The sequence below is a fragment of the Mugil cephalus genome, chromosome 6 (assembly GCF_022458985.1).
Source record: "Mugil cephalus isolate CIBA_MC_2020 chromosome 6, CIBA_Mcephalus_1.1, whole genome shotgun sequence".
Taxonomy (NCBI): Eukaryota; Metazoa; Chordata; class Actinopteri; order Mugiliformes; family Mugilidae; genus Mugil; species Mugil cephalus.
In genome coordinates, this window is record NC_061775.1 from 27,874,550 (window position 1) to 27,897,537 (window position 22,988).

Consider the following 22,988-nt stretch of genomic DNA (forward strand, 5'->3'; position numbering starts at 1 on the left):
GCTCTTCACCCGCTCGCCTCTTTTAATTCCCTGGGGATTAAACTGATATGTGAACTTGAAAGCTTTAATCCCGGGGCGCGTCACAGCCGTGAGGGCGTGTGACACATTTCATCTCCCGTCACATCTGTACGCCCCGACTGATTCTGGTGGCCGAGGACGTAAAGAAAGAAAGAAATACATGTCAGTAATCAGAGGGAAATGAAACCGAATTACAAGCCAATGCGTGGATTATTTGGTGAAACTAAAATGAGTTTGCATTTAGAAAAAAATGGCTCTTCATGATGTTTATTCTGCAGCTATGGGAAACCTTTTTGTGTTTTGCCAACATTTGTGAAAGAAGCTATAACTAAAGTCTTCACAGTAAAATCTCACTAATGATACCTTTTGTTTAACAACCTCAAAATATTTACGCTGCAGCAAAACTCACAGTCGATAAAACAGGTTCTAGGTATTTCTACATGACCGGGACTCGTGCGTCATACTGAGCAGCACCAGTTTTATACGACACATGACACACACTGACAAATTCATTTCAGCAATAACAACTGCTTCCAGCTTAGCAGGAACACTAAATCTACTAAAAAAAAAAAAAAAAAAAATCTGGATTAAAATTCACTTTAAAGCTCCAATTCATAAAAATCTTTGTTTTTGAAACATTTCCTGCAGCCTCCAGTTACACAATCCAGCAAGACTAGTCATGCGACACAAGTCTCAATAACAATAACGCAACAGTCAGGACTGAAAGCTGATTGGACTTAAAAAGAATGACGACAGAAAGAAAGAAAGAGCCGGAGGAAAGAAACGTGAAGCTAAAATAAAGACGTGAAGCCAAATCTCTGGAGCCAACGGCAACATCACTTCAGTAAAAATAGCTTTGAACCTGAAATATCTCTAAATTAATTTATATTTAATCAAATTCTGTGGAGCAGAATAAGATTGATTCACCAACTTCTGTGAAAGAAAGAAAAGACAGATTTATTTGGATTCACCGGATCAGTGGTTCCCAACCTTTTTTCCTTGTAAAACCAGCCGGTACAACCTGAACTTCTTTCAGTCCGTTCCCATTTATATAAAAACAACCGTAGATCATATTCAAACTCTACAATTTACATCCTAACATTTAATATTAGTCATTATTATTATTATGTTTTTGTAGTTAGGACACATTTTCTTAGCTTCATAAATTTACTCTCCATCTTTCCGACAGCAGAGACGTCAATGAAGAAACACCGGCTTAGATGATGCCTTCAAGAAAACTCGGAAATTCTATATTCCAACTCAGAAATTTCTGACTTCTGATATCAGAGTCTTCACATTACAGGTTAACTCAGAGGAGAAAAGGTACGTTGGGTTTATCGCCAGCGTTAATTCACCGTAATTCAAAAACCACGAGTTGTAACAGATCACTGTTCGGTTCTAAAGAGGAAACTCTGCATCTGAGAGAGATTTTAGCAGAAATACAACACATTTCTGACGCTGGTTTGGTGTAAATGTCTTTGGTAATCGAGCAAAATTATAAAAAACATAAAATACAAACATCGGTATATTGGTAGCGACATCCAGCAGAATTTATCATAAATCCCACATAAAAACGAACATAAAACTACCAGATTACGTCTTTTACTTGTTGTGTAATGTGACCTCTGCAGGGAGGGGGTCTGGGTGGACCTGGCCTGGTTGTGGTGTTGTGTTGTGTTGTGTTGTGCTCCTATAGTTAGCTGCTGAGCTGGAGGAAGCAGGATGTTTTGTTGGAAGCTCCTCTGCTGGACACGGTCCAAAAGGTTAACAGCCCCCGATCAGGTCAGGGAGAGTCGGCACAGACCTCCACAAACACACATATATAGAGATATATACAGATATGTGTATATATATATATATATTCAAACGTCGCACATGTGTTTAAGCTGCAGTAGTCGTCCCACCCACTCAAACACAATCAAAGCCTCGTGGAATGTGGACTGACACAGTTTGTCTGTGCGTGTGTAAACAGTGACATAACTACGATATGAAACAGAGATCACATGACCTCCGCCTCGGTTTCCCAGTATCACAGCGAGGGCGAGGAAAAGACATCAGGTGAGGGAACAAACACCTGGTCAACCTCGTTTCACTTGATGGCTAAAAAAATTAGCATTTGAGCCAAGTCCGGCGCATTTACGCTGATGACTAACGCGTCAATGTTGATCAATGTGCAGCATCGTCCCAATCCAATAAACTAATAATGATGGGAAACATCAGTCGATATCCCACCTGGATAATCTGACTTGTGACTAAGATTGTCCCGATGCAGGCGTTTCAAAAACGATCAGATCAGTTGTAGTCAGTTATTTTAGGTCTGCAATAAACCAAAACCAGTGCAGTTAGCATCAAAGCAGCAGAAGAAGAAGATGATGTGTAACGAGGTGGTAGTAGGAGATGAACTAAACAGAGTCCGCTCAGGTCAAAGGCTGCAGCCAACAAACATGTTTAAAGGAAGAGAAATGGTTTGCTCCTTATTTAAAGACGTATTGTTGGGTTTGAGTATCACAAACTGGAAATAACAATCTGGATTACATCCCTATTAAGTCTTCTTCTGCTTTGGTTTCCGTGGAAGTTAGTTAGCATTAAAGCTACCAAACGCACCAAGAAGAAGAAGAAGAAGAACCAAATCACATGACTAAACATGTCTACTGCATGGAGGAAGGTTCTGCATGAAGTCAGTCACACAACAGTTGGATAAACATTCAGTACAACTACTGAACAATAAAATGACTAAACAGAATCCATGGAGTCAAGTCAGGTCAAAGGCTGCAGACACACAACAACAACAACAACAACAACAAACACTGAACATTTTAAAGAAGAGAAAAGATTCCGGGAGTGAAATCTTCCAGAGAGGGTTTGGGAGTTTATGGCAGCACTGAAGTACAGAACATGAAGTACGAGCTCCTCTCTCCACACTACATTAACTCTGACTTAGAGAAAGATTTATTGGCCTGAATCCAGTCGACTCCACAAGTCAACAAGAGACTGCAGAAGGTAGAATGATAGATAAGAATGGAAGTTAATTACAGAGCTGTGTTTTGGTTCTGGGCTGCAGGATGGTACATCTGATTAAAGGATGACTAACTGGTTGCAGCGGTGACTTTCTTTTCCGCTGTGCAGAGTCCTGAAGCAGCAGCAGCAGCAGCAGCAGCGTGGTCGACCTTGCAGGTTTCTGCTTGTAACATTCCTGCTTCCCTCCGCCTGTCCTCAGCCTGAACGCTGACGTCCACACTGTCAGCGAACAACCTAATCAGCCACAGGGAAGCCGGCTAACCCAAACACACAACTTTATTCAATCACTGGCGCACCAACAAACGGGCCTACGGGAAAAGACAAAGCAAACCGAGTCCTGCTCGACCAAGAGGTCATGAAACCTACTGAGCCCCGGAGAGTTTCATACAGCTTTCAAACTACACCTGTATTATAGATGTTACGTTCAGAAGCCTTACATTGTGTATCCTTTTCTAAATAACAAACAGTCTGAGGAACAGACAGAAACAGTTTTTCCTGCACATGTCGTCCACCCTCATCGTGACAGTATCTTTTGTTACGATGACCTTTTGAAATGCAAACCTCTCCCACATTAACTCACAGCAGATGTGGAATTACTGCTTTACGGCTTCTGTTTAACATCCCAGAGTTTTCCAAGATGGAAGCAGGTTGGAAGTAGCCTGGAAATTAAATTTTTATTTTCCCACCTACAAATATGTGAGGAGGAAAGTTGGACTGGAGCCTCTGATCCAAGTGGGTTTCGCTCCTGATCAATTGGGGAATAACTACTATTGGGTGAGGGAATAGGAAGGTAGGAACCCAACCCAAACACAACCAGCCAGCCGAGCCAACTTTATCCTCCTGGAAGCTTGGAAGAACCATGTTGGGTTCTGTTTAACATCCCAGATTTTTCCTGGGTGGAAGCAGGTTGGAAGCAGCCTGGAAAGTAGATCTAATTTTCCCACCAACAAATATCTGTGGAGGAAAGTTGGACGTCCTGATCCACGTAGGTTTTGCTCAAAATCTCAAAAAACTACGATAAATGCTCCCAAACTATTCCCTAAAGATTTTAATTGCACTTCATACGTAACTGTAGAGCCTCATTTGTTGTGTAAACTACATAAAAGTAGAAGTAAAACTAAAAACTAAAAGTACATTGGGTGCTATCCAAGGGTGCAAAACGAAAACCAGTTTCAATTTTTACAGTCGCTTTCACTTGTACGTTTCCAATCTGATTCCTGCAAATGATGCACCCGAGATGCTTTGACAAGAAAACACAAAGAAGAAGAAGAAGAAGAGAAAAGAGGCTTGGCTGCATTTCACAAAATGAGATGAAAATTGATGCCGTTTGCAATCAGTGCAAAGCTGCAAGCAGAGCGTCTCAGTTAACCCACACAACGCTGAAAGTGAAAGCTGAACGCAGCTACCACATCCAGTAACCCAACATGTTATTGTCCCATTTTCACCATCGCGTGATGAAACACCTGCAGTTTTGGTTCTGAAAACCATGCACGAAAAGAAAAGAAGAGAGATGAATGGTTTCAAACAAACTTTAATATCTTTGCAAGTGGCTCTTAGCTTATCTTGTAGATCCAACCATAAAATAAAGTGGTCAAGACGATCAATCATGGACCATGAAGAAGAGAATATAACATTGCATGTAAGACCCTATATCATTTAGGATGAAAAATTGTTCCTTTACGTAGCATTTTGGAAAAAAAATGTTCCTTTACGCTGTTGTTGTTGTTGTTGTTATTATTATTGTTATTGTTGTTGTTGTTGTTTTTTGGAATGTTGCTGTGCTCAAAATAAACAATAAACACGAACAACGTGACCAGTGGAGGACAGAAGAAAACCTGTAAAAGGAGATGTGGGATCCAGCTAAGTGTGAAATTAGCACATTACTCAGTTCCAGTGTTTTGGGGGTTGTGTTTGGGGGGGGGGGCTTAGACAGGGGGGGCATTATGTGGCACTAACCGGGGGCAGAGTGATGGATTTCCTTCATTAAGAGCGTCGTGTTGGAAGCTAAATAAATCGTCACTTGAAGAAAAGTTTAAAAAATATATAAAAGCTGCAAATCTTTTTTTATTCTAACCGGAGAAAACGTGAGCAAAGGGGCTTAATTTCTCCTACTCCCCCCCCCATCACTCAACACACATTACCATAAGATAACTGGAGGCTGCGCCGTAAAAAATGCCATTTCTTATGCATTGATGTATAGCACTGATCTGGGCCATAATTCTGCTTAATGAGGGTTTTATAATTGATGCCAATCGCCTCGTGCATCTGCGCCCCACCATTACCTCCCCTCTAGGCAACCTGAGCGGGGCACACATGTGCAGCTCGAGCTCCATAAATCAGCCTCTATTGGCCTGAACAGGGGGGGGGGGTCCCGAAGACTCTTCAGCTGGTTAAAGGATGGGAAGAAAAACCACTCTTGCACATCACCAGGGAGGGGAGGAGGTTTAATGAGTAACCTAAAGGACGTCTAATGTGCAGATAAAACCCAAGGCTACTGTTTGAAGAAGTAGAAAGAAGAAGAGGAACATCCACAATGACAAATAAAAGACTAAACGTTCTGTCTGAATCTCAACGACCCACATCTGACTCCTTCTGAGCTTTCTGCTCTACATTTCTACACATATCTAGACTCTGCCGCTTGTACCTTACACTGAAAATCCTACAACTGAACTCCCTCTACTCCGTCACCCCCATTAACACTTGTTAATCGGCTGGAGATTTCCATCCAACCCATGTCTGCCTTAATTAGTCTTATCCTCCTGGCAGTGGACGAAGGGAGGGGGGGGGGGGGGGGGGGGGGGGGGGGGGGGGGGGTCTTCAGCTGAGACCAACAACTCCTCCATCCTGAGTGAAGCCATGATGCAGATTATCCTCCCTACTCTGCTCTTTTATAGACTCAGAAGGAGGAAGTGACATGAAAAAACCCACCTGTTCATGTTTAGATGGAGTCAAGTCAAGCTGCAGTTTGTGCTTTTAAATAAGACTTCTGTAAATATGCGTCAACATTTCGGTGTTAAACAGAGAGAAATGTCCCCAATTGAAAGAAAAAAAAAATTGCATTTGAATGCACCGCAAAGACAACAGGGTGCACGTGTTCTGCAGCTAGTGTTAGCTGAGAGAGGAAACTAAGAAGATCTACTGTTAGTTCAGAGGCTAGGAATTTAAGGAGAGCTACTAGCTGGGAGGCCAGAAAAAAATACTATTAGGTGGGAGACTAGGAAGAGCTACTGTTAGCTCAGAGGCTAGGAAGCTAAGAAGAATTCCTTAGCTATGAGGCTAGAAAGTGCTACTATTTGTTGGGAAGCTAGAAAAGGCTACCATAAGCTGGGAGGCTAGGAAGCTAAGAAGAACTAACTTTGATGTTAGAAAAGTGCTACTATTAACTGGGAGGATGGAAAAAGGCTACCATTAGCTGGGAGGCTAAGAAACTAGCTACTTCAGTTGGGAAGCTAGGAAGAGTGGCTATTAGCGGGGAGGCTAGGAAGCTAAGAGTAGCTGCAATCAATCACACAAAGCTGCCTTCGCCTGAATCGTGCTGCTCAGCTGGTCGATAGTTGTTCATTCAGGTTGATCATGTTGTAGAAATCGTGTTGTTTTGTTTACATTCATCACTTCCTGTTCCTCTTCTCATTCTCTGAACTGATCGGAGCTGATTTCATACTGTGTTATGACAAGATAATAGAACAGCTGCAGTGCTGCCGATTAAATCTCATCAGCTCCATCCCTGTTATCTATCTTACATAAAACACACAATACGACACTCCTTTAAGGTTTCAGCAAATAAACAGTGACACACCACACAGGCGAGCTGGAGAGCACATTATGTTCCAATTAGCTGCACGGTTTTATTTGTGTTGCATTCGAATGTGAAATATTAAATCTTCTATACACGTCTGAACATGCATGTGCTTCGTGTGTCTTTGCTAATACACGGAGCACTGACGCGTAACAAATGCAGCAAAGCCCTTAAATCCAGGCAACGTTGCAAAGCGCCCTTACATAAGTTCAGGGTTTGGTTACTGTTCAGCTTTACACCTCCACATTCTTTACCTTTAGCTGCAGCCACAACCTCAGACTGGTTTCACAAATCTTGCAAAAGCGTTGAGCGAGATTAGTCCACGTGGGAAGGAGATCGTAAACAGCTAAACAACTGAAAGCTGGTGGGGTTTAAAGATGAGAAACTGATTTCCAAATAGTTTAAATGAGAAAAAGGCCGCATGACAGAACTGTTCGTTTTGACTGACCTGACATTCGTTTTGGGAAAATCTTTCCATGTTTAACCTCAGAAGAATGAGAACCCAGTGATGGATGCAAAAGCAAAAGAAATATGCAAATCCAGTGCATGTTCAAGAAACTCTACTCATCCAGGTGTCCTTGTATCAGCTGGTTTATCTGGATGACTCAGAACCTTCATAGACTAATTTCCAGACAGCTTCAACGAGTAAACGCTGCACTGCACACAGATTTTATTCAAAAGTTCAGAGGAGACCGCACTGGATTTGTCTTCCTCTTCTTCTTTTTTTTTTAAATCATGTTGAGTCTGAGGTAAACAAGGAGGAATAGGAAGCAGCTGTAGTAAATGCCAGTGGATGCTCTGCAGGAACCATTGTCACCATTTATTACGTGTAGAGGACTTCAATGCTTTTACTGCTCCCACTGAGCCGTGTCGAACACATGCAACCGGTAAAAACACATCCAGTTAGCCAATCGGCCGGCGGTGGATTTAGCCACGAGCTGCAACTTTCAGGAGGAGGCGATGAGGAGACGTTCAGACTCCACGATGCACGATTTGCCCCGCTCACATGTTTCAGAGTTTTCTCCAAAAGGTCCCAGATTCTTTTGTGGAGGATGTTTGTGTGTGTTTGGGTCGCGGCCCCTGACAACACGTTAACATGCATGCGTCAAGAAAAGACGGTGACCTCATCCGTTTCACAAAGACGTAGCTGCACCCTTCTACAAGCCGGCGTGAAAGTGAAGCTGCAGGGAAGTTTGGTGGGAGATTAAACGTCAAGCTAAACCACAGGGCCCGTATTCCTAAAGATTGTGAGAATCCATTCTCATGTAACTCTGATCAAGAAACCCATCGCTAGGTATGAGGCATCATTCAATTAATCCTACAAACTGGAGAAAAATACACTTTTGGTGGCCATAGGGTGGAGTCACATCAATAAACTTAATCCTAGAAACGTAATCCTAGGGAACTAGGAAGAGCTACTATTACCTGAGATGTTAGGAAGAGCTACTGTTAGCTGTGAGGCTAGGAAGAGCTACTGTTAGCTGAGAGGCTAGGAAGAGCTACTGTTAGCTGAGAGGCTAGGAAGAGCTACTGTTAGCTGAGAGGTTAGGAAGAGCTACTATTAGCTGAGAGGTTAAGAAGAGCTACTATTACCTGAGAGGTTAGGAAGAACTATTGTTAGCTGTGAGGCTAGGAAGAGCCACTATTAGCTGAGAGGATAGGAAGAGCTACTGTTACCTGAGAGGTTAGGAAGAGCTACTATTACCTGAGAGGTTAGGAAGAGCTATTGTTAGCTGAGAGACTAGAAAGCAGAAAAAGAGCTACTGTTACTAGAAAGATAGAACAAGCAACTTTAAGCTGGGATGCTAGTAAAGATTCTACTAGCTAGGCCTAGGAGGCTAGGAAGAGCTACTATTAGCTGAGAGGCTAGGAAGAGCTACTATTAGCTGAGAGGCTAGGAAGAGCAACCATTAGCTGAGAGGCTAGGAAGCTAAGGAAAGTCGCTATTAGCTGAGAGGCTAGGAAGCTAAGGAAAGTCGCTATTAGCTGAGAGGGTAAAATAGAAACTTTATCTCTAAGAGACAGAGTAGCTTCTCCTTGATGAGCTTCACCTCATGTCAATTAGCCAACCTTAAGTCATGCATGTACACGTTTATCCACTGGGATTGTGAAATAATGAACTATACGTGAAATAATCTACCTGGAATCGGTTGTTTGTGGAGTAAATGTCGTAAGCGTCTTGCTAAAACTATAGTTTGTTAACATGAACTCTGTGAAGTGGTTAAACAAATCTGTTCTGATGACTTCAACTGAGAGTATGTAAACCTCAGACTTCAACACAATTTACAAGAAAACTCAGCGAGACAAATTGTCGGTGAAATAAAAGCAGACGGCCCCTGAATTAATAGAGCGCCGTGACGCGGCTGTGATTCATGGAGGCTAGATAGAGTCAGAGTGGATGAAACGCTGCAGCAGCCGGCGGAGGATTCGTATCAAACTTCATCAGATAAAAACAACTATGAGCTGCAGCTGTGACTTCATCTCTGGAGGGAGTTTTTATTATTAGATGATTCAAATGTTATTATGAACCCAGGCGCGTGTAGTCTTATCAGAATTATGAGTCTAGCATTGGAAACATCTGGATTTCATTATGAGGTGAGTTTTAAATGTTGTGGAGGAACAAAATACACCTGCACCAACTGGATCCAGCCAAACACAGTTGGTTTGAAACTAATTCAACTCCACGCCGCTCAGATGACATGTAGAGCTACTATTAGCTGGGAGGCTGGGAAGCTAAGAAGAGCTACTATTAGCTGGGAGGCTAGGAAGCAGAAAACAGCTACTATTAACTAGAAAGATAGGACAAGCCACTTTAAGGTGGGATGCTAGTAAAGCTGCTACTACTAACTAGGTGTAGGAAGCCTAAAAGAGCTTCTATTAGGTGGGAGGCTAGGAAGAGCTACTGTTAGCTGTAAGAGTAGGAAGCGCCACTATTAGCTGGGAGGCTGGGAAGCTAGGAAGAACTGTAATTAGCTGAGCGACTTTGAAGCTGAACGAGTTATTGTTCCCTAGAAGGCTAAGATGAGCTACTTTTAGTTGGGATGTTAAGAAAAGCTACTATTAGCTGGGAGGCCAGGAAGCAAAACAGAGTTACTGTTAACTAGAAAGAAAGGACGAGCAACTTTAAGCTGAGAAGCTAGTAAAGCTACTACTAGGTAGGCCTAGGAGGCTAGAAAGAGCTACTATTAGCTGGAAGGCTAAGAAGCTATGGAGAGCTACTATTACCTGGGAGGCTAGGGTACAAAGAACAGCTACCACAAGCCAGGAGGCAAGAAAGAGTCACTGTGAAGAATTGCAATTAGCTGAGCAGCTTTTAAACCTGAACAAGTTACTATTAACTAGAAGGCTAGGATGAGCTACGTTTAGCTTAGATGTTAGGAAAAGCTACTACTAGCTAGGAGGCTTGATAGAGCTACTATTAGCTGGGAAGCTGGGAAGAGCTGTAGTTAGCTGAGAGGCTACGAAGTTGAACGAGCAACTATTCGCTGGGAGGATAGGGAGCTACGAATAGGTAATTTTAGCTGTGATGCTAAGAAGCGCTACTACTAGGCAGGAGGTTCGGGAGAGTTATTAGCTGGGGGTCTAGAGAGCGCTACTATTAGCTGGGAGGCTAGTAAGCTAGGGTGAACTACTATTAGCTGGGAGGCTAGGAAGCTAGGTAAAGCTACTATTAGCTGAGGAGCGCTACTATTAGCGGAGAAGCTAAGAAGAGCTAGTATTAGCTGGGAGGCTAGGAAGCTAGGGTGAGCTACTATTAGCTGGGAGGCTAGGAAGGGCTAGTATCAGCGGTTATGAGGTTGTGGAAGAGTTGAGGAAGATCTTAAATCAACACGGGCGGAGATATTTTTTCTTTACTTTCTGGCCGCGACTCAAATGTCAGACAAAGACACATCATCGCGTAAAGCGTAAAACTGTCGAGATGTAAAATAGCACAAAGGGTCATATTTGAATCCAGGACTAGAGTTGCTCGTAATTTTGGTCTAAATGTACAAATAAACTCTGTGAAACATGTTAAAAATACTAAAGTAAAGTCAGTTCAAGGCTGAAAGATGCTTCGGTTTCATTGTCATCATTATACACAACCAACACACACTGTGTTTGTCTTCTCCCATTACACAGAAACAGGTAACAGGTAACAGAGACAATAAAAATAAAAATATAAATGTGTGCATCCTTCTCCCTGTAAACCCGACACACACAAAGCTCAGCGGCCAATGCTGCAGTGACACCTTTCACCTGTGCATAGGAGCACGATCAGCCATGACTGAGCAAAAAATAAAAAAAAAATAAAAAATTAAACTGACTCTGAGCCAAAAAACCAGAGGAAAGAGGCGCAGAGCTGCAGCAGCAGCACAGCAGACACGTATCTGCTGCAGTCACGGTGAAATAAAGAGCATTTATCCTTTAAATGCTGCATCCATCCCAATAAATAAGAACATGTGCAATTAGGAAGTGGTTTCAAATTAAGCCACAGATAGAAAACTTAAAATATCTAGACCTTTATGTTCTGATTGCATTCATTTAAATGACAAAAAATAAATCTTTTAAATTTCTTTTAAAGAGTTTACACCATTTTTTTCCCTCTTTTCCCTGTGCGTGGTCTGACAGGCTTCAATTAAAAACACAAAAATAAAAAAACACTCACCGCATCTTTGTCGTCTCCTGCGTTTTCCTGCTGCTCCATGTTGCACAGCTTCCTCTTGTTTGTGGTCTCCGTCCTCCTCATGCTCCTCTCCTTTTATTTTAGTTGTTTTTTTGTGTAAGTGTTTCTGTGCTGGCTTCAGCTAGCCGCTTAGCTCACAGCCACGATGACACCCATCGCTCGCTGGGTTGAGAGTTCACTCGTGGGTTCGCTTTCCATTCCTGTTCGGATGCCAGTTCCCCACCTCCTCCACCTCCTCCTAGGAGTCCAGCTCCACTGCTCCTGCAAGACTCCACATCTGGAAAAGTCTGTCAACCCCACGCAGCTCCAGCTGTCGCCTTGCAGACAATAAAACGGGCTGCGTGTGTTTCCAGGTGACCCCCCGCCGGGTAGTCCTGCGTGGTTTCTTTTTTTTGTTGGGTTTTAGTTTTTGAGTAGGTGTTGGGGGGGTCAGGCCCTGGACGAACTCTCGGGGTGTCCTCCTCCTTCCATCCTCGGGTGTAGAGACGCTGGGGTCGGTGCGTGGACGCCGGGTAACTGAGCCCGGAGTTTCACGGCTCGGCTCGTTTCCTGACTCTGACACGGTCACGGGCGTCAAGTTCGCAGCACGAGGCAGGAGGGGAGAGCACTTCCGGGTTGGTGGTTGACGTCAAAATAAGAATAATAAAAAAATAAATATATATGTAAAACAAAAATACAAAGGTTTTTATTGTTATTTATGTGTTTGTTTATTTGCCCCCATGACGCAATTAAAGGCACAATGAGCAGCAGGCAACAACTCTTCTATCTATTTATCTATTGTGATTATTATTATTATTATTATAAGAGCAGAATACATTATTGATATATTATTGATCTATTAAGATAAAATAAGTCCATACTTCCTCCAAACTTCTTTTCAGGTGTGTAAAATATAGAATATTCCGTTTATTTTTATTTATTTATAAATATTTCTGCATTTAATTGGATAATCCTCCAACCAATCAATAAACAGATTCATTTCCACGTGTATCACCGCATAAAGAGACTCGAGAGTAACTATTCTCATATAATAAAATATTATATTATAGAATGACATAGAATAAAATAGTTAAAAATAGATCTGGAGTATTGGACAATGTACCTGCACACGTACTGATATTCATGCATTCGGTCTAAAATTATGTGATGTTTAATATTTATTTTCTACATTTTATTTTGAAGGCAGTCTCCAATCTACTTCCTCTCTCCGGTTTTTAGCTTCTTTTACAGACTTGTTTAATATTGGTTCTTCTTCAGGGAGAAAACATATATAAACCCACAGTGACTAGAAACGTTTTAAAAAAAATTAAATCATAGGAGGTTTAATTTTTTAAAAGTATTCTGAGTTGTTTTCCTCATATTAAAGAAGCACCCGACTGCGCATGTTCTGCGTGTGTTTGAAAAGTTTGTTTAAAGGAGCCACGTTTATTTTCGTTGGAATCTGGCGCCACCTGCAGGTCAACGGTGCGAAATGAGACATATTTTAATACATTTTAATGCCACGTCCTAATTTTAAAATTTAATTCAAATAGTTAATTAATTCCTGGACATTTTATTGTTAATTAATATCCAGTATAAATATTTTATAATATTTTATGATCAAACTTTTTGCACATGGTCGTTTGGTTGTTGGTTTAGCATCATTTAATTTAAAACATTTTAATATTATTATAATTATTATTCTTGTAAATATTGTGTACATGCATTTTTATGTTTCTATTTTATATTATTTTTAATTGTTTATTTCAGTTTTTCATTGTATAATATGTATGATTTACTGGGTTTTATAATTTTGGCTAAATGTCTGTTTCTACATTTTATGTGTAAATGGGATTTTCCATTAGTTTCTTGGTGTTGAATAGATTCATTATATATTTAGTTTTTACAATGGCATCCACAAAAAAAAAAAAAAAAACACACAAAGACAGAAATATTTTTGTCCCCTTTTATTGAAAAGGTTCATTTTACCCCAAAGCTTTTTTTTTTTTTGGTTTTGTTTTTTGTTTTTAATAAAGAGAACATGCATAAAAATACAATCTCTTCTCACACAGCAACAAAACAACTTGTACACACTCGGTTTAATATGTACATACATGAGACGTGGTTCCTTAGACCACACGGACACTAAGAAAGACACTAAGTCTGACCTTTGACCTTTGCAGGGAACAATTTAAATTTGATTCATTTTACACCTGATTCATCAACGCACTTTAAATGTCGTCCACTTTGGTTCATCTTATTGCTCCGTAAATATTCTGTTCCCACACGTTGCATATAAAAAACCTCTGATTCACGTTGAGCCATTAAAACCTGTTTTATACTGATTGTCAGAAACTTTACACCTAATAAAGAAAAACCTATTTTCAGAGGACATGGCACTTTAACATCCAGGCCCTAAAACATCGAGAAAAACAAGCGACCACCAAGGCTTTTATATTGCACAGTAACCCCAAACAAATTGCATATTTCAGTGAAAGTTTTTCGAGGGCGGCGGCGGCGGCGCCACAGTTCATGCACAAAATAAAACAGTTCATCTACGACACAGAGAAATCAAGGAAGCCAGGTTAAAATAGCTCATTGCAGAAAAGTACGTTTGCACAGTGAGTTTCTCCAAAGCTAATTTTTTGTGTTTTTTCAAGTGATTGTCATTTTGAGGAACATTAAAATATTTCTTACAAATTTAGCTTAAAAGTAAAACGTCCTAAAAGATTTTAAAGTTTAAACAAAAAAAAAAGTCTGGTCCATTTTTCTGCTTACAAAACTGAAATGTCGTCTCGTTTGGACCATTTAAAGTTAAATATCAAACCGTTTAAATATCAAACCGGTACCTGAAGGCATCTAAAACATGTGCTTGTTTGTTGTTTTTTTAATGTATTTATTTAATACTGGTTTTACTAAGTTGTTGCATTTGTTCAGTTTCGTCACAAGGCTTTTCCAACGCTGGAAAAAACACATTTAATAATAGTTTAAAATCCCTAAACGGATGTTTTGACAGTAAATGCAAGAGGACATCATCTACAGCTACATGAACACACGTCTATTAGTAGCTCTATGTTGTAGTTGTTTTCTTATATTATCAGTAGTCGGCCATTTTTAGGACAGTTTCAGTACGAGAAGGACAAAACGATTCAGAGAGTATGGCTTCGTTTCCACAAACTGCTCCAACCACATGCATGAATTCTACAAACAACCTACAGACACGAGCCTCAGCCGAGGCCGAGGCAAAGCACTTTATTAGTTTGGTTTTTTTGTTTTTTAAAAGCCTCTTTTTTTACCTGCTGGCATCAAACGGATTTTGTTCTGAATCCTTGAAAAGCTGAAGTTATCTTCTTGTTGGAAGCTTCCGACTTGTGAATTAAAGAACAAGCTCCTCATCGTCCTAAACCACATGTTTCTGATTCATTTGTTGAAATGAAGGTGAATCATAAGCAAAGTTCAGCCCCTGTCGCTCTCGTATGAACGAGAAAAACCCTTCAGTTTGTGGCCTCCGCAAAAGTCCTCACAATCTCTGACACACAACAACACACCCGCCGTGAAACCGTTACAACCAGTCACATCCACGGACCTGCAAAAATGAATCACAAACATCCTTAGACACTCGGCACACACGGTTCTTCAGTCGGACGCACGCAGACGTTTTCAGCATTTCGTGTTTGAACAGCAGGTCGACGGTGACGAGGAGCTACAGGAAGAAGGCCTGCAGGGGGCGCTGCTGGTGATCCAGTCTGTGGATGATGGAGGAGGAGGAGACGGAGGAGGAGGAGGAGGAGGAGGAGGAGGAGGAGGAAGGCCGAGGCGTCAAGACACCCCAACCAGGAGAGAAGGCGAGTTCACAGAATCGTTCTCTGATTTCACCTGAAAGATAAAAGAAGAGACGATGACGAGAGGAAACGGACGTCGTCCATTATTCCTTTAATTATTCCTTTAATACAAACTGACTGAACCTCAACACAACCTCAACGTTAGTGTCGCACAACAATTTATTAAACGTCACTGCAGACGGAAAAATAAAGAACATGAACATAAGTGGAAAAAGTCTGTGAGTCTGTAGCAAACACTGTTAGATTTAAAGGAACTGAAGTAAACAGATTAGTCTGTTTATTTGATGCATTTCAGACTCAATGAATTAAATCCACTCAATCACAACCAGTAAAAACATCAGAGCATCAGAAAAGTCTTCGGTGAGTCAGGAGAAAACATGTGGGATCGGCTTCATGCAAAGAGGCTGTTATTAAAAGTCAAGCTGATGGTTTCACAGCAAAGGGCAGGGGGGGGGGGGTACCTTTACCAGGCCAGGGGGGTGAGGAGGAGGAGGAGGAGGAGGAGGAGGAGGAGGAGGAGGAGGATGAAGAAAAGCAGGAGGAGGGAGAGGAAGGAGGGATGGAGGAAGAAGAAGCCTGACGGAGGGAGGAAATCCTGAGCTCGTTCTCCTGAGGAGACTCAATCAGGAAGGAAGGAAGGAAGGAGAGAGGAGAGGAGAGAGGTGAAGGAAACAAAGATGTTCATTCACATCCATCAATATTCATCAGTATTTATCAACATCCATTAAAATCCATTAACATCCATCTCCTCATTTATCCTGATCTGTCAGAACATGAAGGAGACGTCATGAACTCACCTGTAGGTTGGTCTTCGCTTTCCTCAAAACGTCCCTCGTTCTAGACACTGTTAAACAATCACAGAGCTCCTGTTATTCATTCATTCATTCATTCACTCATTCAGCAAAAAATACAGAACTGACTCATTTAAATACTTAAATGTGACAGATTTTCTCAGATTTCTGTCTTTTTCCACATATTCAAGTCATGATTTATTCAAAAAGCTTAAACAAAGAAAAGAAAAAGCAGCTGGAAGAAACGTCTTCTCTGAACTCAACAAGTCCAGCTGCTTCTTTTAAAACGCTTTCTGGACACATATTGCTGTGACTTTTCCTCAGATTTCTGTATTTTTTTCAGATTTCTGTCTTTGTTTCTTCCTATAAATCATATATATATATATATATATTAATTTAAAGTGTCCCTAATCTTCTCCATATTTTTTGGTTTTAATCAAAAAAGTTTAAAAAAGTCCTGATTTCAGGTCTTTGCATTTTAAATCTCCAGCGGAGGATGAAATGAACAGGTCTGACTCCGCTCGGCTCTTTTCATGGTAAAATAAAGACGCGCTGACTCACGTTGGCTGACTATAAAGTGCTCCATGCTATCTTTGGTGCGGTTGGAGCTCTTCACTCGCTCCATCGCGTCCTTTAGAGCCTCCTCTCGCTGGGAGAGCTTCAGACGTAGAGCAGCCAGCTCCTCCTTCAGAGGCTGATCCTGAACGAACACAGCGCTCAGTTAATCCACACATGCGGCGCAGATGAGAGGAACCACCACCACCAGGGGGGGATTCAGGCAGATGATGTGCTTTATCTCTGGTTCTGACCTGTTTGGCTTCCTCTGAGTCGGGTAGAGCTGCTCTCCAGAACATCCTCAGCGTCGAGCCGGACTCCTCCAGGATCTGACGCAGAGTTTCAGCGTCCGACAGCAGCTTCCTCACCGAGTCTGAAGGCTGAGACGCAACAAAACTCATCCATGTAAACTCATCTGTGTTCATGCATCAAGATTCACTTTCATTTAATGTTTCTGTTTCTCTTTGTCTACATTCAGATCCATGGCCCTGAAATTAACCTTTAACTGCAGCTCACAGATACGTAGCTTCCTTTAATAAACACAATATTTCTATTTCATTAGTTTGTGTGAAAATCTGCTAAAGTTTTGAAACTTTTTGATGCAGACGGAGCAGCCACAGTGAGACTCTAATAAATACAACTACCAGACCACTCTGCATAATGACATCTACATGTTCATTTAAACAAAATATGTGCATATCTTTAATCTATTATACTGTTTTATTTGTTGACTTTTCTGTCTCTTGTCTTCTTGTGCTGACTAACTCCCTTGGATCATTTATTTTAAACTTTATAACCTGTTTTTCCTGTTGTCCCCAGTTTGTCTGTGCACAAAATGACGAATAAAGTTCTCTGTGTGTTATTTAGATGTCCACCCAAACGCGGCCTGAAGTCGCCCGTGCTCTCACCTCGTAGAAGTCCTGCGAGGCGCTGAGAGAATAGAGGCCGGCCTCCATCCTCAGGAGGAGAGCGCCTCCCTCCAGGATCTGCTGCTGCAGAGCCTTGAAGGCGTCGATGTGGCCGACGACGTGGCGGCCATGACGGCTGGCGTAGCAACCATCCTGCAGGGTGGAGGCTGCAGAGACAACGACAGAGGAACAGCGGTGGGTTTGATGTGATTCTTACTCATTTAAAACTTTCTGCAGAGCGAAATGAAGTAATGAAGTAATGAAGTGATGAAGTAATGAACCCCCGGTGCATCCGAGAGACAAGCTGGAACAAAGTGGCCGTTCTTGAAGACATTTCAGAGTCTGTTAATGACTCACTTGTAACTGGAGGAATCTGTTCTGAATCAGCTCTTAACGAGGTGTGAAACGTCTTGGAGGCAGATGTTCAGACTGTGTTGTAAACTGACGGCAGATTATACACAGCTTTCAAATTACACGTCTTCCTCTGCTCCTCTTTCAAACCAAACCTGTCTCCTCTGGCTAAAACGTGGACGTTATCTAAAGCGTGTCCTTTGTCCCTTCAGGTGTAGATGAACCTATGAAGCTGCCTCTCAGGTCTGTGGATTCCTCACTGGACTCAGCTGCAGAAACTAAAAATAAATCATGTTTCTGTTCTAAAAAGAGACGATTCACAGCCTGAACCTACGTAAGTATGGAAAAGTATGGAAAACTAAAACTAGTGTACAGAAAAATATTCAGGTTTCCAAGAATGTTACCACTGTTCAGTTTTCTGAAGAAAAATAAATTATAAATACCTAAAAAATCAGTTTTTTAAGGCACTTGAAGGCAGCACGGTCGACTACACGTAGGTGACTTATACATATATATAGTATTTATTCAGAATAATGAACATATTTTATCCCTGTGTCTTATAAAAACATCCTCTTTATACTTTAGCTGTTTTAAATTTGGATCCATATTTTGAATGAAATGCAAAATCTTTTCTTATTTGACGCCTTAAATGATAAATAACCCCCAAGTTTTGTATGCTTTTCAGTAGAGTCTGGAAAAAGGATGGATTTTTGAAATCCCAGATGTGTAGAGACACTGTGCACAGTTAGTTAGTTACTGAAATCATGTGAATGATGCAGAGGAGTTTATTTCTCACCTGGATCAGCTGATGGAGCTTCCTCTGGATGTCTCTGTGCAGGACGTAGAGGAGAGGACGGGCTGATGAGTCCCGTGTCTCTGACGGGGGGAGAGGGGACGTTGTCTGTGGATGAAGAAATAAAAGCTTGTTGATTCCAGTTGTGTCCCTGGTTATTTCCTGGTTTATTCTCCTTCACACGAGACGAACTGACCGCTGAAGAGCTGCCTCCTGCCTCCGGGCTGAGCCGCCGCCTCGGAGCTCAGCTGCTGCTCCAGCTGAATGTGCAGCTCTCTGGGGTCGAGTCCCGGCTGGTCTCCGGCCTGATCTGCTCAGAAACACAGAGGATTAACAGCAGCAGAAGCCGGAGGGTCAGAACGAGAGAACACAGCGTCCAGTCTGACCTCGTCACAGAGGGACAGAGGGACACGCTGCAGGTTATAGAGGACAAGAGGACGCATGTAGAGACACTGAGGCAGCAGATCCATGAACAAACCTCATTATAGTCACATTAACAAAAATGTTAATACTAATGGAGGTCGTGTTTTTAACCCTGTAACATGAACTAATAGAGCAAAAATAAAAGAAATAAACAATTAATGACTATTTCCATAGATTTTTTTGTTTTACTTCATACTTGACACATCAGGTTTTTACGGAAATTCACTGAACAACGTTTTATATTTTAGCTTTTAGAACAAAATAAAACTTTTCTTTTGGTTTGTTTGCAGTTTTCATCCAAACAGGATGTTTTTATGGCCTTTTTATTCCATTTAATCTAGAACAACAACTGTTTCTGTTCTGTCTCACGCAAAAATGGACTGAAAAACTAAAGAAAAGGTCTTTGTCTCTGAATTTCTTCTCTGAATTGGTAAATATATATATTCTAAAGGTCATATATGTACTCATTTAATTGTGTTAGTTAAAACTAAAAATGAAAAAAGAAAATAATTACCAAGCGATGAGTAAAATACACATAAATTCCTCATATTTAAAGATTTTGACCTTTTAAAAAATTCCATTAATTTAGAAAAGTTGTCTGTACCTGTAAATATTCTTGTTGAAGTGTCAGTAACAACCTTAAGGATAATATTTTTTTTGTTTGTTTGTGATGCAAAAAGAAGCGAGAAGGCGGCCATTTTGGAAATGGCTGCCAAAAGGTTTTGATTGCAGAGCATGGATTCATCCAGCAGGGGGCATAGGCGAGTATTTTCAGGGAAGTGTTGGTTACGTTGGTGGTGCAGAGGCCTCAGACACTCATGTATTCGTTAATGATGGATGATTTTTAACATTCACTGGCCTGTAGCTAACAGCTGATTGGTCGTCTGGTCTGGAAACTCGTACCTGTGAGCGTGTTCACGTTGACTCCACACACTCTGCGATACACCTGCAGCTCACACTGAAGAGAGTGGACCAACCCCCGGCTCTCACACAGCTGCTGGCGGAGGACGCTCACCTCGTGCTGGAGTCTGTCCACATGCAACAAATCAACGTTTTATTAGAAACATAAAAACCAAACTCCACCCGAGGACGTGGTGACGGTGGAGCCTCCACCTGTTGATGGTCTCCTGGTTCCTCTGCCTGTCCTGCCTCAGGTGCGTCGTCTCCTGGCCGTGGGCGTCGGCCTCCACCTGCAGCTTCCTGCTCTCCTCCGCCCACCTTTCCGCCTCTAGCTCCGCCTCCTTCAGCCTGGAGCGCTCCAGAAGCACCGCCTCCCTCAGACGCTCCGCCTCCTTGCTGCTCTGCTGCAGCTGGTTTTGCAGACTCAGGTTTTCCTCCTTCAGGAGTCTGAGCTCGGAGGAGAGCTGGCCGACCGAGTCCAGGCCCTGGATGTAGATGTTGGTGGGAGCTCCTGTGGAGAAAGTTCACATCAGATAATAAGAACTAAATAAGAATAAACTAACCTCTGTCATTGTTCATAACAGTTAAAGAATGGCAGAAAAATGAATGAATGAATGAATAAAAAACATTTACTGTCATGAGTCTCCCACCCTTATATTTAATTCAATTTAACAAAAGAATAATAATAATAATAATAATGATAATACTTAAAAATAAAAATTTTCATTATCACCATTTAGTTTAGTTTATTTCAAACATGTTTAAAAACAAATAATAATAATAATATACTAATGGACACAAGAAACATAAACATAAACATGTCCGACTATTATCATTATGGTGAATTGATATTATTATAAAATGGTCACTATTATTACAATTAAATTACTATATTTCCTTATTTTTCAACTGTTTTCAATAGAACCAGGAATAAAATAAGAAAAGGGTTTAAGTAAAAAATAATAATAAAAAGGAATTAACCAACATTTATATTTATTATTTATTATTTTTATTATTATTTATTACCTAATGACTGTCAGTATTTACTGATTCACATACTTACGGCATCCATCCTACATTTATATTATTTTGCAAACATCTAACACCTTTAAATATTATTTTTTATATATATCTTTATATTATATAATATATCTATCTATCCATTTATATTTATATAAAATAAAACAAAATAAAGAAGTCTGGTCAGCATTTTGCTGCAGGAAGAAGAATATTTAGGCCCAATCTGTTCAAGTAATGAAGAAATAAATTTACCTGATTAGTTTGTTAAACCTTTCAAAGAAAAGGAAAAACTGAGCGACCTGTTAAAGACCTTCTCCAGTTAAATCTCTCCTCACTGGTCCAGGTACATGCACATGCAAATATTGATAAAGGCTGGATGTTTAACATGCACCATTAGAGTTTTTATAAATCATGTGCACAGAGAACGTTTTTAAATCCTTTAACCTTTTATAAGAAGAAACAATCAAGCAGGAAACATGCAGCAGGAAACATGCAGCAGGAAACAAGCAGCAGGAAACATGCAGACCTCTTAAAGACCTTCTTAAATCTGAAATCTACGGTTGCGTTTTGCTTTGAAGCTTCCAGGAGTTTTCAGGAGCTGCAGAGAAGCTGGAGCCTGATGTGGTGTCGTTACCTTTCTCTGCGGCCGTGCGGGCCAGTCTCTCCTCCAGCTGCTGACGGAGGCGGTCGTTGGTGTGGATGGAGTCCTCCAGCCTCTGCCTCAGACTCCTGATCTCCCTCAGATGCTCCTTCATCAGGTCTGAGCCTGCACAGATGAACCGGTTCAGATCTGGGCCGAGCTAAACGTTTAGATCACGACTGAAGGTAACGGAGCAAAAACCTGTGAGACGGCATCACTGCAGAATCACCAACACACATGATACAGCTGAGATTTAAAACTTATTGTCAAGTGTGTGGACGACTTTGGCCCAGAAACAAACTCTGTTAATACGTATAATAAACAGCAGAAACCGTAGAACAACATCTGTCCATGGCGTCTGGTTTTTAGTTTTCTGTCTATATTTTGTCTTTGTTCTGTATTCGTGTTGTTTTTAACTTTGCTCTCACACCTGCATGCATGACATGTGTTCTGTGTTTGTATGATTTATTTTATGTTTGTTGCTCAATAAACGTCCATAAACGTGGTGAAGGCTGCACGAAGGACTGATGGAGTCAGCTTCTCCACAACAACCAACATTTACACCTTCAGATGTAGGAAGAGGGAAACCAGCATCAGAAAACTACAGAGTTTTATTTAGTACCTTTATACTAGAGTCACTCATGGGAAATAATCTGGGGTGATTTGGTTCCATCTCAAGCTTCTGTTCTGTTGTAAATGACGAATCAAACCCTCTCCATCCTTTAATGAGCGACACCTTAACGCTGGGGTTCTACCTGCTTGGCTGGTTCCTGACTGGTACCCCGACGACCCGGACGACAGGTCAGCCCTCATCGGCCGGGAGCCGTAAGCTGCGTCCCACAATGCACTGCTCTCCAGGAGGCTGGCTCCAGCTTTCATGGCGAGGCCGGCGTCCAGGCTGCTGCAGCTGGCGGCGCTGCTGAAGGGGGAAGGGTGGAGTCCTGGGGGGAAGGAGAGGGGCAGGAAGCTGGAGGAGCCGGGCTGCTGATGGTGCTGATGATGCTGATGCTGGTGGTGGAGGTGGTGGTGCAGGTGTTGGGGGGCGAACGGGAAACCCTGAAGAGGTTTGGACTGAGGCGTGGAAAACCCTGCAGAAAAGAAGACGGTAATAAATTCACTGTTCGCTCCAGTTTAAAGGAGAAAAGCTCAAAGCTTCATCCCTCATCTGTTTTAAAACCAAATCCTCCAGATGGAGCCAAGTGTTAAAGAGGAGGAGGAGGAGGAGGAGGAGGAAACACTCTGCTTCATGCAAGACTTTCTGTTAGAAATCATCCAGGACGAACACGTTCCC

At 41.6% G+C, this 22,988-nt stretch overlaps 2 protein-coding genes across 13 annotated transcripts in view; both read right to left on the minus strand.

Moving 5' to 3' along the window:
- mast2 (microtubule associated serine/threonine kinase 2) overlaps positions 1-12,053 on the minus strand; it is a 144,096-nt gene extending 132,043 nt beyond the window's left edge. For all 6 annotated transcript variants that reach the window (XM_047586486.1, XM_047586484.1, XM_047586483.1 and 3 more), the window contains exon 1: positions 11,478-12,053. In XM_047586486.1, coding sequence (XP_047442442.1) covers positions 11,478-11,558 — 81 coding nt within the window. In that variant the 5' untranslated portion in view covers positions 11,559-12,053. The remainder of the gene's footprint in view (positions 1-11,477) is intronic.
- Positions 12,054-13,471: 1,418 nt separating this feature from the next.
- LOC125009153 (phosphodiesterase 4D interacting protein) overlaps positions 13,472-22,988 on the minus strand; it is a 101,527-nt gene continuing 92,010 nt past the window's right edge. For 5 of the 7 annotated variants that reach the window (XM_047586853.1, XM_047586852.1, XM_047586847.1 and 2 more), the window contains 12 exons: positions 22,453-22,785; positions 21,692-21,823; positions 20,251-20,548; positions 20,041-20,165; positions 18,911-19,024; positions 18,718-18,822; positions 17,571-17,737; positions 16,917-17,042; positions 16,669-16,807; positions 16,114-16,160; positions 15,778-15,925; positions 13,472-15,350 (listed from right to left, as the gene is read on the minus strand). In XM_047586853.1, the coding sequence (XP_047442809.1) occupies positions 15,178-15,350; positions 15,778-15,925; positions 16,114-16,160; positions 16,669-16,807; positions 16,917-17,042; positions 17,571-17,737; positions 18,718-18,822; positions 18,911-19,024; positions 20,041-20,165; positions 20,251-20,548; positions 21,692-21,823; positions 22,453-22,785 (1,907 nt within the window). In that variant the 3' untranslated portion in view covers positions 13,472-15,177. The remainder of the gene's footprint in view (positions 15,351-15,777; positions 15,926-16,113; positions 16,161-16,668; positions 16,808-16,916; positions 17,043-17,570; positions 17,738-18,717; positions 18,823-18,910; positions 19,025-20,040; positions 20,166-20,250; positions 20,549-21,691; positions 21,824-22,452; positions 22,786-22,988) is intronic. The other 2 variants (XM_047586848.1, XM_047586850.1) reach the window with 2 other exon arrangements.